General features: G+C 46.9%; 1 protein-coding gene across 37 annotated transcripts in view; it reads right to left on the bottom strand.

The window, feature by feature from the left end:
• Positions 1 to 16,909, bottom strand: part of PCNT (pericentrin) — a 142,014-nt gene extending 125,105 nt beyond the window's left edge. For 16 of the 37 annotated variants that reach the window (XM_023630345.2, XM_023630353.2, XM_070252656.1 and 13 more), the window contains exons 1-3: positions 16,654 to 16,909; positions 13,791 to 13,991; positions 6,957 to 7,052 (exon numbers count right to left, since the gene is read on the bottom strand). In XM_023630345.2, coding sequence (XP_023486113.1) covers positions 6,957 to 7,052; positions 13,791 to 13,991; positions 16,654 to 16,710 — 354 coding nt within the window. In that variant the 5' untranslated portion in view covers positions 16,711 to 16,909. Of the gene's footprint in view, positions 1 to 6,956; positions 7,053 to 13,790; positions 13,992 to 15,736; positions 16,382 to 16,653 lie in introns of those variants that run through there. The other 21 variants (XM_023630349.2, XM_070252651.1, XM_070252650.1 and 18 more) reach the window with 5 other exon arrangements.

Here is a 16,909-nt window from a genome sequence, read left to right as displayed (position 1 = left end):
CGGTCCCCTCCCCTCCACACTCCCAAAAGCCAGCCCCTCGCCCTGCGGGCCTCCCAGCCTCTCCGGTGCACAGACAGACGTCTCTGGGGCCCCAGGCTACCCACTTGTCTACACCGCACCTCAGACTCAAAATAACCAAAACTAAACTGGATTTTTCTGCCCAAACTGGGGCTCCGCTAAGTTCTCTACCTCAGTTAACAGCACGCCAAACCCGCACAGTCCTCCTGTTCCCGCCTCCCCTCATACCACCGCACAGCCAGCCAGGGCCTGTCCTGGCATCCCTCCATTCCCATGAGCACAGCTGGCTGCCCCCATGGTCACTTGGCCTTAGGCGCTGTCATCAGCTTGGAGGCAGCAAACGCACTCAAAAAGAAAACCTGCTCTTGTCACACTCTTCCTTAAACTTCTAAGTGTGCCCACCACCCTAGGAATAAAGCCCCTCACATGCGGCCCTCGACCCCTGCACGGCCATGCCTCCTCATCTGTCTAGTTCCTCTAGGCACCTGCCCGGCCTCTGTGCCCAGCACCACATCGACCCCGGCCCCTCAGCCCTGCAGAGGCGCCGGCTGCTCTCTACATGCACATCTGAGATGCCCAGAACCGAGCTGGCACCCGGAGACAAACTGTGGGTGAAAATGCCCACACAAGCGTTCCTCTAGCAAACAGCAACAAGGAGAAGCAACTGTGCAGAAAGGGGAGTGCTGGAGTCAATTATGGATCCTTTTTCAAAGTTCCTTCTTCCAATTGGAAAAGGTAACGTAGGAACGTCCAGTTTTAAACATAAAAGGCATGATCTTAAAGCCTTTTTGCTACAAACATCTAGAATTGCTAGATAAAACACAACAAGAGTGACTTTAAATGCTCTTAAGAAAGGGACACCCCACATGCAGACAGGACAGACCTGAAAACTGAAACAATCTGGGGAGACAGGGATGAGTTAGAACAGTGCATCGTCCTGGAATCGGAGGCTGTGCCAGGAGGGTGGTTGGAAACGCAGTGTAAGAATCAAGCCAGGTGCCCTGAAAGGCTGCATCGCAGGACAGGACAGACACACTTGCCCCCAGGGTAAGCACATTCGTCTCCAATGAAGCAGGCTGGGCAGAGGCCTGCTCCTGACGTGTGTTCACAATGTACACAAAGCATGGGGTGCAGGAACTCCCAAGCAAAGGAACTGACATAAAAGTAAGTCCCAGCAAAGAGCTACTTGTGGGACACTGAGGCGGTAAAGACCTGGCACCATCTGCAGCAGCTCCAGCGAGGCAGGACACAGACATTCTCACAGAAACCAGACGAACACCCTCCAGAGATAAGCATACCACAGCTACTCCAGGAAGAACAACAGAGACACGGAAGACAAAGCATTAAAAAGAAAGATCTTGAGAAGCAACACTTACAAGTTTGCAGCCCAAAAAACCAAAAACCAAAGTGACTCAAATAATTCCCAGCCACACATTTAAAGCGAATAGTTGGTCATACTGCCAAATACGAAGCAAAGTTCAGACCAATTTCCTCATAAAAAGGAAAGGACAGTTATGCTTAAAATAAAAGCAGGGGCCGGCCAGGTGGCGCAGCAGTTAAGTTCACATGCTCCACTTCGGCAACCCGGGGTTCGCCGATTCAGATCCTGGGTGCAGACCTACACACTGCTTGTCAAGCCATGTTGCGGCAGGCATCCCACATATAAAGTAGAGGAAGATGGGCACGGATGTTAGCTCAGGGCCAGTCTTCCTCAGCAAAAAGAGGAGGATTGGTGTCAGATATTAGCTCAGGGCTAATCCTCCTCAAAGAAAAACCACCAAAAACCAAACAAAACAAAAGCAGCTTGAAAATATCTCTAAAAAACATAAATTTATACAGAATGACACAGCTGATTTTAAGAAATCCAAAAAGACAGTCTGAAATAGAAACAGCAAAGACAAAATCAACAACTCTGTAGACAGGTTTAATAGCGCATTCTGTAGAGATAACCAAAGTCAGCATGAGGGACGATGCTGAATGTGGCAGAAAGGACAAAGGCAGGAAAGCCTGGACAACAGGATGAGAACTGTGTATGCAAGAAAAGGCCTAAACCATAAGTGGAATTCCAGGAGAGAGTGGGCAGGAGCTACACAGGGCAATACTGCCTGCAGACTTTCTAGAAGCGAGGGGCATCAACTACAGATTCAAAAACACCATGACCCCAAGTAGGATTAATCAAATCATGAAATCCACACCCACACACAGCAAAGGGCGACTGCAGAATGGTAAAGACAGAAAGTCTTCCAAGCATCCAGACAGCCAGGGGGAGCCAGGGAGAGCAAGGACGAAACCCCAGTGAGAGAGACAGGCCAACGGAGACGCCTCCACCAGTGAGACTAACCTCCGAGAAGGAAGGGGAACAAAATAAAAATACAGTCAGGAAAACAAAACTGGGAGCATTTGGCACAAGAAGGGTCTTGCTAGAGGAAACGCTAAAGAGTATTCTTTTTTTTTTTTTAAAGATTGGCCCTGAGATAACATCTCTTACCAATCTTTTTGTTTTCTTCTTCTCCCCAAAGCCCCCCAGTACCTAGTTGTATATTCTAGCTGTGAGGTGCCTCTGGTTGTGCTATGTGGGATGCCACCACTGCACGGCTTGATGAGCAGTGCTAAGTCTGCACCCAGGATCTGAACCAGCGAAACCCTGGGCCACAGAAGCGGAGCACATAAACTCAACCACTCGGCCATGGGGCCGGCCCCTTAAGGGTATTCTTGAGGCAGACGGAATATGGCCCCACATGGAAAGTCAGAAAATAAATAAAGGGCAAAGAAGATAGGAAATACGATGCTAAACCTAAACAACAAAAATTGACCACTAAAAACCAAACTCCTTATTCATAAGCACAAAAAACTGGAAGCAAGAAAGCTGTGGGGCCAGCCGGGTGGCACAGTGGTTAAGTTCTCACGTTCTGCTTCTCAGCGGCCCGGGGTTCACTGGTTCGGATCCCAGGTGCAGACATGGCACCACTTGGCACGCCATGCTGTGGTAGACATCCCACATATAAAGTAGAGGAAGATGGGCACGGATGTTAGCTCAGGGTCAGGCTTCCTCAGCAAAAAAGAGGAGGACTGGCAGTAGTTGGCTCAGGGCTAATCTTCCTCAAAAAAAAAAAAAAAAGAAGCAAGCTGTCCTTCAGCAGATAAGTGACCAACAGACTGGCACACCATGCAATGGCACAGTGAGAGGGTGAGGACTGAGCAGGAACAACTAGCATGAATCCTACATTCATTTTGCTATGTGATTCAAAAAGTCAGACCCAAAAGCCTATGTATTCTAGGATTCCATATGCACCACATTCTGGAAAAGGCAAAACTATGGAACAGAAACAGGTCAGCAGTCGCCAGGGGATGGGGAAGCAGGAGAGGCTGCCTACAAGGTGGACGCATGGGGAAGACTGGGGGGGTGGAATTGCTGTGTAATGACCCCTGAGGTGCTGGAGTCTAGGACAACAGTCTGCCCTCAAGGTTATTTTAAGACGTTTATATAGACAGATGTGCAGAAACAAGTACAGATATATGCATGTATGTGGACAAGCATCCATACTCAGATCTCCTAGCTCTGTCCACTGGGGCTTAGAAGCAGCAAGCACACCCAGTGCCCAGGTCTTGGTTTCTAAATATCACCATCCAATAAAAGGAACCAGGGCTCTTTGGGGAAATGGATGATTCTAGAACTGAGGCAGGGAAAGTGCAAGATGAGCCTGGAGTACTGTGTAGTGCCAGAAAGCCAGGATACGCTTACAAAACAAAGGATGGGTATGTCGACGGGACAGGGGAGCCCATCAGAAAGAGCTCCCATGGGCAGAACTGAAATAGTCTGAGCAACAACATAGTTTGGGGCTATAACTTGAAGTATAACACAAATACACATGAGCCCATACCGACATAAATATATGATTGATAAACTAATTGACGGGTGAGAAGAGAGAGATCTTTCTTGCAGAAGGATTCTAGACACAGTGCATGGCCAGGGCTCCCCACAGACGGCGGCTCTGCCTCTCCCTCCATTGTGTGGGCTGGGCTTGTGACGCGATTCCAAGGAAGAGACTCTACAAAGGGGAAAAACTGTACTTTTACAGGTGAAACTGGCTGACACTATGTGACAAAAAGGGCATATCCCTCCATGGTACCATTTTCAGAAATCTCTAACTTGAGTCTAAATATGAGAAAATGTCAGACAAACCCAAACTGAGGGAAGGTCTATAACTGACCAGTATTATTTAAAACTGCCACGGTCATCAAACATAAGGAAAAGGGAGAACCGTCAAGAGACCTGAGGAGGGAAAGGAGTCAAGATAACTAAACACAATGCGGAGTCCTGGATGGGATCCCAGATAGAAAAAGCACGCTAGGGCCAGAACGGGTGGCCTAGCAGTTAAGTTTGGCGCCTTCTGCTTTGGCGGTCTGGTTTCAATTCCCAGGCACAAACCTATACCACTCGTCTGTCAGTGGCCATGCTGTGGCAGCAGCTCACATACAAAAAGAAAAATAAAAAGCTAATTAGCAGAAAGACTGGTAAAATCCAAATGTGCCTTGTCAAAAGTGCCATGGTGTGTAAGACGTTACCAGTAGGGAAGCGGGGCGAAGGTCACACAAACTGTCTGAACTATCTCTGCAACTTTTCTGTAAATCTGTAACTAGTCCAAAATTAAGTTTATTTAAAGCAGTAAACAAATAGATATCTGGATAGATAGTTGGACAGATGGATGGACTGTGGGGTTAAAAATTATTTTTAAAAAAAGAAATGTAAAACAAACCACTTTACACTTATTAGGATGGCTACTGAAAAAAATAGAAATAACAAGTGTTAGCGAGGATGTGGAGAAATTGGAACCCTTGTGCACTGTTCGTGGGAATGTAAAATGGTGCAGCTGCTGTGGAAAACAGCATGGCAGTTCCTCAAAAAACTAATAGAATTACCATATGATACAGCAATTCCACTTCTCCATATACACCCAAAAGAACTGAAAGCAGGGTCTCAAATAGATATTCATACACCCATGTTCACAGTAGCACTACTCACAATAACTAAAATGTGGAAGCAAACCAAGTGTCTATCAGTGGACAAATGGATAAACAAAACGTGGTCTAGACATACAATGGAATATTATTCAGCCTTATAAACGAAGGAAATTCTGACATATGCTATGACATGGATGAACCTTGAGGACATTACACTAAGCGAAATAAGCCAGTCACAAAAAGACAAATACTGTATAATTCTACTTATATGAGGTACTTAGAGTAGTCAAAATCATAGAGACCAAAAGTAGAATGGTGGGCACCAGAGGCGGGGCTGGGGGGAACGTGGAGTTATTGTTTAAAGGATACAGAGTTCCAGTTTTACAAGATGAAAAGAGCTATGGAGACGGACAGTGGTGATGGCTGCACAACATTATGAATGTATTTAATACAATTGAACTGTGTACTTAAAAATAGTTAAAATGGTAAATCTTAAGTATATTTTACAATTTAAAAAACCATGACAAAAATGTACATTACAGGAAGTATAAATGGAGTTAAAGGATTCTAAAGTCCTTGTACTATCTAGGAGGAAACTGCAAGTGTTGACTAAATCTAGACTTAGATAATTTAAGTGTAAATGTTGGATTTAAAAAGCTCACCACTAAAAGAATAGAAACTGAGTATGTTATTACCTCAAAATGGGTAAAGAGAAAATTTAAAAAAAAAATCTCCTATGTAAAATAATCCAAAGAAGGTAAAAAGGAAGAAAAAAGAAACAAAACAAGCAGGACAAATAGAAAGCCCAAATTAAATGATAGATGTAAGCTCAAATACATCAGCGATTACATTAAATGTAAATGAATTAAACTGTCTACTAAAAACACAAAGATTGTCAGAATAATTTTAAAAGATCAACTCTCTACTGTTTACCAGATACATATCTAAAATATAAAGATGCAAAGATACTGGAAGGTAAAACGTAGAAAAAGATCAGAATCATGTCTGGTCCATTCACACAAACTCCTAAAGCACAGTCACCATGGAACTCAGGACCGCATCAACTCTGGGCTGGGGTGGGGTGGGGCACAAGGAGGCATCCAGGCCCATCCTGTTTCCACCTGCAGAGGCATCCAGTGGTGCTCACTGTGTACCCATTTGTTAGGCTGCATGCAAGTTTGACGTACTTCGTACTCTTCTATACATATGCTACACATCACAGTTTGAAACAAGTACGATAACGTGTATTTAAAGGTGGGTTTTATGGACCCCACCAGAGACCATTTTTCCAGGCCCTGCCTATGATCTAGATCTCTCCCGCAATAATACAGATTAAACTAAACTTGCTCACTGCCTAAAGTACTGTGAACTGAGTCCAGTAGAATCAAATGCCTAGAATATAGACTTAATACTTTGAAATTAGTCAACTCAATATCTAATAAATTCCCTTCCAAATACTAACAAAAGCCACATCAATTAAATAAAGGTCATCAATTCAAGACACATGGAATTCACACCAGGCGTTGTGGCAGAAACGGGGACATTAAGACGACCCCAAGCCCGCCCTCTTGCTGCAGCTCTGGGTGGCAGACCGCCTCACAGCTCCACACTGGGACCCATCACACCGACTGCAGGAGACGCGAGGCAATCACTCCACAAGGGAAGGTGTAAGACAGTTATCCTCAGCGTGCAAAAGGCAACCTTCTGTCTCCAAAACCCAGAAGATCAAGGTCACGAGGAAGGTAGATCCAGGCTCCAGTAGGCAGTCTACAGAGAGACCTTCCAGGCAGGGTACTAGGGAAGAAAGGCCTGCAGCAGAAGCTCCGCCTCCAGCCTGGTTGGCTCCCAGTTTCCACTTTTAAACAGAGAGGGCCCTTCAGAAATTGAGTCCTCTCTCTGGTTTGGATTTCCACCACAACAGGGAGAAATCCTCTGACAGGCAACACGCCTTAACAGAGAACCTTGAGGAAGAATACCTTTATGATGACCCCAGGCTGTTCCAGAGAGTCACCACCCAGCGCCTGCTGCGGGAGCTCCGAGTCCTCCGTCCTCTCTCCATCCGGGTCCTCCAGCTAAGAGGGGAAGGGGCAGAGAAGAGCGTTTACAGCAGCATCCAGAGCCACAGCCTCAGGCCCTCCCAGCCCTCCCTGCCCGCCCACACCAACTCTGCACCACTGCTCCCCTCCAGCTCCTCCAACGGTTTAAATAACTCAGAATTAACTGAACTTACCTAATTTGAGAAAACTAGATCATAGCAATCAGTCTCCACTAAAAATGGAATGAAGCTACAGGCAGAAGCCTCTGAGTGGCACAGTGTCCTTCACCAGGTGTCACTGTCACCATGGGAGCACGGCTGACACTGGCAAGATTGCCCAGCAACACCACAACCCACGTTCCACCCAGCCCTCCTCGACCGAACTCCCTCAGCACACAGGAGCCTCCAGAAAGCCAACCAGCGTTGCTGCTGGGTCTCCTCTCATTGCTCCACTCTCCAATCTTTCTTTTCTGATCCCACCCCTTCCAGTAGGTACCTGTATCTCACCCCAGTCTTTAAACAGGCAAATAAATCACTCCCTAGCCAGAGGATGGAAAGGTACCAGCTCAGACACATCAAAATGAACCTATGAGTTACAAGGTAAGGCCTAGCCTTGGAACTTTACATTAAACACAATATTTCCTTGGAAATAGATGAGACATCAGCAAGTTAACAATGATCCTGCTGGCAGGGAATGCCAGGACGCCGAACCAGCTGAGCCTGAGGTTCCTCCACCTCCAGACCAAGCCTGTCAATGGCATCCTGCTTGCTCAGAAGCTTTTCCTCGAGTTCAGTTATTCTAGCCTGAGCCTTCTGAATTTCAAGCTGACTCTAATGCACAGGCAAACATATCCTGTCCTTTAAAAAGGCAAAGATAATTATGTCACTTACACTCTCTGAACTCGGAGGCATGTCCACTCCATCCTGCCACCTGTCAAATCAAACTTCAACAGCCTTTCTCTAAAAACAACCTTCAGATGGATCCTATCTTCTCTCCTACTGGGGGTGCCTGTTATGGTCAAATTGTGTCTCCAGAACAACCCCCCACCATGCAACTGCATCTGGAGACAGGGCCTTCAAGATGATAACGGTTAAATGGGATCCTAAGGCGGGCCCTGATCCAATAGGACCATGGCCTTACAAGAAAAGGAAGAGACACCATAGCACTCTCTCTCTCACGTGAGGACACACTGAGAAGGCAGCCACCTGCAAGCCAGGAGGAGAGCTCTCGCTAGAAAACAGCCCTGCCAGCACCCTGATCCCAGACATCCAGCCTCCAGAACGGTGAGAAAACAGCCATCCAGTCTGGGTTTTATGTTATGGCAGCTGAGCAAACTAACACAGATCTGGGTACCAAGAGTAGGGTGCTGCTGTAACAAATACCTAAAAACATGGAAACAGCTTTGGAAGCAGGAGATGGGTACAGACTAGAAGAGTTTTGAGGTACATACTAAAAAAAGTCTAGATTGCTGTGAAGGGATGTCAGCAAAGGTGACTCTGGCAAGGCCTCAGACGTCAATGAAGAACACGCCACCAGAAACTGGAGTAAAGGCAAACCATGCTATAAAGAGCTCAGCTGGATAGTGTCCTAGTGTTCTGTGGAAGGCAGAATGTGTGAGCCATGAAATTGGCTATTTAGCTGAGGAGATTCCTAACTAAAGTGTCGATGGTGCAGCCTGCTTCTCCTCAGAGCTTACAGTAAAACACAGGAGGAACCAGAACTTGAAGATTTGGAAAATTCTCAGCCTATCCATAATACAAAGAAGGAGAGAGCTTGCTCTAGAGAGAACACCAAGGGTGTGACTGGACAATCATTTCATAAAGAGATCACTGTGGAGTTAATCAGCCATCTTAGCAGAATCAGCAATGGAGACAGGATTACGCCAGCAGAGACAGGATGAAATAAAGAAAGGCTTCTGGACTTCTGAGATTCTACAGGACAGAATAGAGTTATAAAGGGAAGAATGACCAGAAGGCAGTTAAGAGGTCATCAGCCTGCGATTCCCACCATAGGCAAAGGTGACAAGGCTGTTTCCTCCTCAGTGTCAGAGGGTGGGGTCCCCTCCTCAATTTCAGAGGCCAGGAGGCCTCTGCCCAGGGCCATGGGGGTGATGCTACAGCCTCAGTGGGCCCAGAGGGCAGAGCATCCGCCAAAGAGGAGTATTCTTGACCCTTCAGATCAAACAGAATTTGCCTGCTAGGCTCTGGACTTGCTAGGGACCTGTCATCCCTTTCTTCTTTTCCATTTCTTCCTTTTGGAATGGGATTGTCTATCCCATGCCTGTCCCGCCACAGTATTTTGGAAGCACATAACTCTAGTTTCACAGCTGAAGAGGAATTTTGCCTCAGGTGAATCCTAACTCAAGTTTTGCCCATATCTGATGAGATGATATTTAGAGGAGACTTTGGACTTGGAATAAATGCTGGAATGAGGTAAGACCTTTGGGGCTGTTGGGATGGGGTCAAAGTATTTTGCATGCAAGAAGGACAGGAATTTGGGGGGCCAGAGGGCAAAACGTTACGGACTGAACTGTCCTCCCAAAAAATAATACGTTGAAACCCTAATCCCCATGTGACTGTATTTGAAGATGGGTCCTTAAGGAGGTAATTAAGGTTAAATGAGGTCATAGGGTGGGACCCTAATCTGACAGAACTGGTGTCCTTATAACAAAAGGAAAAGACACCAGAGCTCGCTGGCTTGTCCTCTCTCTCTCTGCACACACAGAAGAGGCCATGGGAGGTCACAGCAAGAAGGCAGCACCTACCAGTCAGGAAAAGACGCCTCACCAGAAACCCACCCTAACAGCACCTTGATCTCAAGACATCCAGCCTCCAGAACTGAGAGAAAATAAATGTCTGCTGTTTAAGTCACCTAGCCTGCAGTATTCCATTATGGCAGCTCGAGCAGAGTAAGACAATGCCTTTCCATCTCCCCTGATCTTGTCTCTCCCTCTCCTCCAGCTCACCTATTCTCTACTGCCTTCCCTCTACAGCCCAGACCCCCACGGGCCCCAACCTTAGATACTCTCAACTTTAGATCAACCCAAAAGCCAACCAAGGCAGAGCTGCATGAGCATGTTATCAGACAATGAGAAACCTAGCTCCCACTGCCTACCATCCATCTCTTAATTGTTCAGTTCCAGGGTACATGTACAGCACTATCAAAATCGTTAACCCTGACCTCCATGGGACACAACTTTACCAACTCGAGTACAGTGTTTATACACAGTTCCTCTTGCCTTCAGTCTTACAAACTCTACCCATTTCCAAAGTAACTCAGGTCAGTGTTTTCCCCCTCAACCCCTCCAGTGAGGCTGCTTTACACATCTGTGTAATACATCTGTGATATAGTTAGGATCTTGGTTATAGTCTGCATTCCATCCTGGGATCCTCCAATCTCCTAAATGATTTTTTAAATTTGCATACAAATTTTCTTACTTCATTTCTTAAAATTTACATTATCATACAGAAGTTTCACTGCCCTAAAAAATCCCATGCTTCACCTATTCAACCCTCCCCTCCACCAACCTCTGGCAACTACTGATCTGTTTACTGCCTCTATAGTTTTATCTTTTCCAGAATGTTATATAAACAGAACCATATAGTATGTAGTGTTTCAGATTGGTAGCCTTCAACTTAACAATATGCATTTAAGGTTCATCCATGTCTTTGTATGTCTTGAATGCTCATTCTTTTTTATTGCTGAACTTGTATTGCTGGTGGGGATGCAAAACAGTACACCCACCTTGGAAAACAGTTTTTGGCAGATTTTTAAAAGGTTAAACACACACCTACCATAGCATCCAACCATATCACCCCCAAGGTACTGATCCAAGAGAAATGAAACCATAGGTCAGAATGCCAAAAACTCAAAGTGTGACAAGACATTGTATTCACAAGGCTATCGGGAGCAGGCAATAACACACTTTGCTGATGCAAATCCAAACTGGTAAGTCCCTTATGGAGCGGACTTAGCGAGAGCCAACAAAACTACAGATACACTCACCTTTTGACCACTTCAAGGAATTCACCCTGAGAATAGACCTCCTATGATATAAAAATGCAAATGAACAAGGTCTTTCACCACCACACTGTTTGTGAAGCAAACTACTGGAAACAATCTAAACGCCCATTCACGGAGACAGCTGAACAGACTACGGTGCCTCCACCCAATGGATGCACTATGCAGCCATAAAAAATCAAGGGGCAAGATCTCTGTGAAGTGACGGGCAGTGATTCCAAGACACTGCTGCAGGAAAACAGCCAAATGCAAAACATCATCGATAACACACTAGTTTTCATATAAAAAGGGGATGAATTTACTCCTTTGTGCAAAAAGAAGGAAGGATAAGCCAGAAAGTAGAGTGACTGTTCATCCACAGGGTGGGTGAGTGGGGTGGGAAGAAGTGAGAAATAGAAACAGGGCAGTGGGAAGAGGAGGAAATGCCAATCTTGGAGTACAGCTCTGACTCCTAGAACCTTGGTAATTAACGTTTCACTTACTCCAAAATAATGAACTAAAATCAGCCTGGATGTGAGAAGAACCAAAATAAAATACAAACAATAAACTATGCTACAAATGAATAAAATAACCACAATGAAGAGGCAAGGATAAAAGAACTAACCTAACAACTTTGGAACACTAAACAATAAACTTTGGAATGATAAAAACAAAAAGAACTATATACAAGTATTCTACTCTAGTTAGTAAATTTGTTTTTCACAGGAGTGAGAGTTGGCAATTCTGAAACTAATTTGTGTGTATTTTAAGATGGAGCAAATAAGTCAATATATTGTAGATAAGGAAACCAGGTTTCTCACTATTCAAAAAAGGAATTAAAAATAAGGAGAGGGAAAAGCTAGAATGACTTCTGTGGTGCTGGACTGGAATTGAAGGTATTCGTATGAATTTGTGGTTTTTATCATACAAATAAAGAGGGAAAGAAATAGATACAGATGTGTGTATATTTATATATTTCCTAACTCTGCCTGTTGAAACAGCCTAGAAGAAATGACACCCCACTAGCAATAAGCACACCTAGCACCCAGACCTTGGTTTCTAATTGCCATTCTCCACTAAAAGGAACCAGGGCTCCTTGAAGAAATGGCTGGTTACAGGGCTGTCACAGGGAAAGGACAAAATAAGCCTGGAAAATCTAGGTGCCAGAAAAGCAAGAGGACATGTCAAAAGGATGCCAATTCAGAGGCGCTCCCAATGGCCAAATCTGTGTATTTCAACAACAAAATAAACACTGATATGCTTGATATGAGGATTAAAACCCAGAGAATAAATATCTGTGAATCCATACTGATATAAGTAATTGAATAAACAAATAGATTGGGAAGAACAACAGCTCCTCCTTAGAGTAGAATGTCAATTAACACGTGTAGACAGAATGAGGAGAAGAGAAAGTTGCCATCTGGCCAACACCACTGTAATAACTGTTGCAGGCAAGAATCATCAACGGAAGCTAAAATTAACGGAAGAAAGTATGATGAGAAACAGAGTATCTGCAGGCTGTCTAAATACCTTCACACAATATACTTATGAACTACGAAGGGAGAACTAGTAGCTTCTCTACCAAGAGAAACCTAGCAGGCCAGCATAACTGAGGGATCACAGTCAGCATCACCAGCAGCGAGACACCACCCCGAAGCAGCACCGCACTGCACAGACCACCACTTCCACAGCATTCTTGCCAAAATGCAAGACCTGACCTCAATCAGGAGGAAACACTGAAGAAACCCAAACTGGCAGATAGTCTACAAAATAACTAGCTAGTACTCTTCAAAAGTATCAAACTCATACAAGACAGGGGGCTGGCCTCATAGCCGAGTGGTTAAGTTCACGAGCTCGGCTTCAGCAGTCCAAGGTTCCGCCGGTTAGGATCCTGGGTGCAGATACGGCACCATCATCAAGCCATGCTGAGGTGGCATCACACAGAGCACAACCAGAAGGACCTACAGCTAGAATATACAACTACTTACTGGAGGGCTTTGGGGAGAAGAAGAAGGAAAAAAAAGATTAGCAACAGATGTTAGCTCAAATGCCAATATTTAGAAAGAAAAACTTACACAAGGCAAAGGAAGCCTATTCTAACCAACAGCTAAACTTGTACCTGCCCTATTACAACCCAGCAAGAGATACTCACAATTCAAGGCCCCTCACCGATAATGCATACAAGAAGACCCCAAGGAGAGCCCACCTGTGGGCAATCAGAGGCCCCAGGGAGGCCACGCAGGACCAGCACTCTCTATGCACACATCCACTCACCTGCCACACCAGCCCCTGCAGCTCTCAGGCCTCAAGCACAGACGGTGGCACCTCCTCCAGCAAGACACCATTTCTGCAACAGCTTCCCTCCTCATCCCACGTTCAGAACAAAAGTAAAGGACAAAGAATGACAAGCAGGTGGATTTGAGAGAGGGTGATGGAATATTATAAGTGTCCAAGGAAACACCTGTCAGAGGGGCTGATGCACACAGCCACACCCAGGGAACTCACACCTGTAAAACTTTCATTACCAAAGCAAACACCAATACTGACGCTTGCCTTCAAACAGTCAATCCGAAAGTTCTCAAAACTGTCTAATAAAGATGAAAAACTTATCAGGAGTAAAACTACAAAAATATACTCTCCTTTTGTAAACTAAAATAAAACTCTCTTTCCCCACTTTTGGTAGACAAAAACAGACCAAAAACCACTTTTAGTAAATTACAGAAGCAATAACTAGAAGATAAACAAAAGTTTAAAACACAAGATGAGCAAATGTACCTGAACTGCTCCTGCCCCATTAGGGGTGTCGCCACATGATGTACTTTCACAAACGTCCCCTCCTCCCAGGAGTCCACCCTTGGCAACTAACGGACTCTCCTCCTGGACAGGCGCATCGACAGACGAGCCCTTCCTCTTCGCCGTCTTTTTCTTCGAATGCACACAGTCACCTTTTGTTTTTCTCTGTCGGAAGTGAGCAAGCTGCGCAAAAACGTAGAGAAATAGTAAAGGCAGAGATAAGTGAGAAAACAGTAACAGGACCACAAAGTCAATGAGCTCGTGGGGCACATGAGGCTCCGGGGCTGGCCCAGCCCACTCAGCCACACCTGGCCAGACTCACGTCAGCCAATAGACCCCTGCCCACAAATACTGCCTTCATTAATATCTCTGACACTAGGATTTAAGTTCAGAATTACAGCCAAAAAGTCTAATAATGAGAACTGTTAATTACGCCTACAAACAGACAAAAGAAAGCAATACAGTCGACTGGCAGAACAGCTTTCCTAGCCCCTGGCAGCTCACAGAAAAATAAAATTTTAAAAAATACATTTAAAAGACAGCTTAATCAAGACATGTTTAAGGTTTAAAACTACATAAAACCTAAATCTCTCCCCTTTTGTCCCCATTTCCCCCAATCAAGGAAATATATAGCCTGGCCAAAACTTCCTAGCCATAGATTCTGAGACAAGGTACAGAAATAGCAAAAAATTAATTAAGCCAGGTCAATCTAACATCCTCCTTTATGGAATCAGATGTTCTATTTTTCATGACACAGCTCACAAAAGCACCAGGGACCTCCAAAGAATGTCGCCCATTAGAAGGCACAACCTAGCTCTGTTCAGTCCCTCAAACCCGAGGGTTTTAGACTCTGTTCATGCACATCTCCCACTAACACCTTATTCAAAACGTATGAGATCTAACATCAGCTTTTCACAGGGGGACATCTGTTCCTTCAAATGACAACCGTGGTCATAAAAGCAAATGCACTTAAACGCTCGTGTAGATGATAATAGAAATGCATAAGTTTCACAGATACAGGAAAATCACACGAGGCCATTTATGAGAAAAACTGTCTCCCAAGGACAGACACTGACTTCAACACCAGCCCTATATTGGTTCATTCATTGCATGCCCCATTCCATCCCATTTGACCATGTGTGAGCTCCATTCCTGCACCATAGTCCTGTCTCTGACTTGTTTCTTCTTGCAACGAAGTCAATCTTCTTCATTACCCTCAACGCTCCTTCAAGCATATTTTCTCACGTTTACACATCAAGCCAAGTTCGGGGAAGCCACACAGCAAGCATTAAACTCCAGCTCACTTTCATCTCTGGTCTGGCGTGCATGCCAGGCACATGCAAAGGAAGAAAAAAGCATGCCTCAGCCTCCCTCCTCAAACGCAAGTCAGAAGTTTCACCTACACAGGAAGCCTGAATGAAGCCACTCTGTCCTCTGCCTGTCACCCTGCCATTAGACACTGCTATCCCTGTCACTGCCTCACACCAGTCACTGTGTTCTGAATGGTCTCTTTAGTACAGTCGCCCGGTAGTTTCAAGGGAGGGAACCAGCACTGAATACCTTCTACTAGCTAATCCATATGAAATTCCCCAAGTTTGACCATGTTTGACCTCAAACACAGCAACTTCACCTGGCTTTACCTCATACTCCAAGGGCACTGTACAGAGGCTCTCGCTCATTCCTCGACAGAGCGGGTGACTTCCCACAGCCCAATAGGGTGGGGCAGGTGCTTGCTCCACTTGCCTCTAGAGCCCAGATCTAGTCAGGACATAGTTTAATCCCCATCATATGCCCCAAAACAGTGAGTGCCAGAAAGGTGTTTCTGTGAAAACTGGGGCAGAAAGAATAAAAGCATCCCTGGAGATACGGGACTCTAGAACCACACGGAGTTCACTCGGGCATACACAACACAGGGACGTAACACACACCCCGGGAGCTCGGTGCGGGTGTCTGGAGCTTCCCAGGGAACCCCGGCAGAGCTCCTCCAACCTGTCCTGCTCAAGACCCTCCGCATGGGCCCCAACACCAACTAGGGTAGAACGGGAGCTTCTGGACCCCCGGAATACGAAGCAGTCAGTCAGCGGGAAGTATTCCGCAGTGTAAACAAGTCACGTGTTCCTGGAACACCACTAGGAGACTCTTTTATATTTTTAAAAAAGTGGCAGAATTCCAAATAACACGAAGTTCTGCATGTAGTTTTAAAGCGAGGGAAGCGGAGATAAGCCCTCGGGAGAGCGCTGTGTAGCCCAGGACTGTAGGGAAGTCCTCCAGCAACCCTGAGCTCGGATGAGGCGCGCAGGTGAGCAGGTGCTCGCCGCGCCGGGTGTCCGGAGAACCAGGACGCGCAGTGCGCGGACAGCGCCCTGCCCTTCACTCTCTCTGCGGCCGGGTGTGGCAGGCGGAGAGGGCTGGCGCGTTGCTAGGTCATCACGTCCGTTAGGGCGCCTTGGTGAAGGGCGGCCAGCTCCCCGGGACGGGCGGGAGGACAGAGCGGGGTCCCAGTGGGTGGAGAGAGCACCGCGCGCGGGCGGGATCCCCGCCCTCCCGCACGCAGGCGCAGCCCAGCGAGTCCCGGCGTGCCCTGCGCCCGGTAGCCCCGAACCACGCGGCGCGCTCCCAGCCGCTGATTGGCTGCGGCCGCGGCGAGGGCGGGCCCCGGCGGAGGGCGGCGGATTCAAGATGGCGGCGGCCAGGAGGCAGCTTCCAGCCGAGCCGGCGGCGAGGAAAAGACTGTGGCGGGGCCCCCCTGACCGCGTCCGCTCCCGGCAAGGGCTGTGGCGGGCGCCGGAGCCCGCCCTAGGGAGTCCACACCGGGGCAGCGGGAGGAGGCGGCGCCGCCGCTTACCTTCGCTCTCCCCGCCTCCACCTTCTTGCGCCGCTGCTCTTGCTCATCTTCTTCCATCTCTCTGTGGAATTCCTCACGGGTCGCCCGGGAGGTGGCGGGGCCGCCGCGGCGAGTCCTTCGCTCTATTTACGCTCCCTCCCCCTCGCCTGGCTCGCCCTCCCCCCGCGACAACTGTCACGCAGACGTGGGCCCGCCCCGCGCCCGGCACCGCCCCCACCCCGCCGCCAATCAGGGGGCCGCGTTCTTGAGCTCGCGC

The sequence above is a fragment of the Equus caballus genome, chromosome 26 (genome assembly GCF_041296265.1).
Source record: "Equus caballus isolate H_3958 breed thoroughbred chromosome 26, TB-T2T, whole genome shotgun sequence".
In the NCBI taxonomy this organism is placed as follows: Eukaryota; Metazoa; Chordata; class Mammalia; order Perissodactyla; family Equidae; genus Equus; species Equus caballus.
Note: the sequence above shows the minus strand (reverse complement) of the source record. Positions and strands in the feature narration are given on the sequence as shown.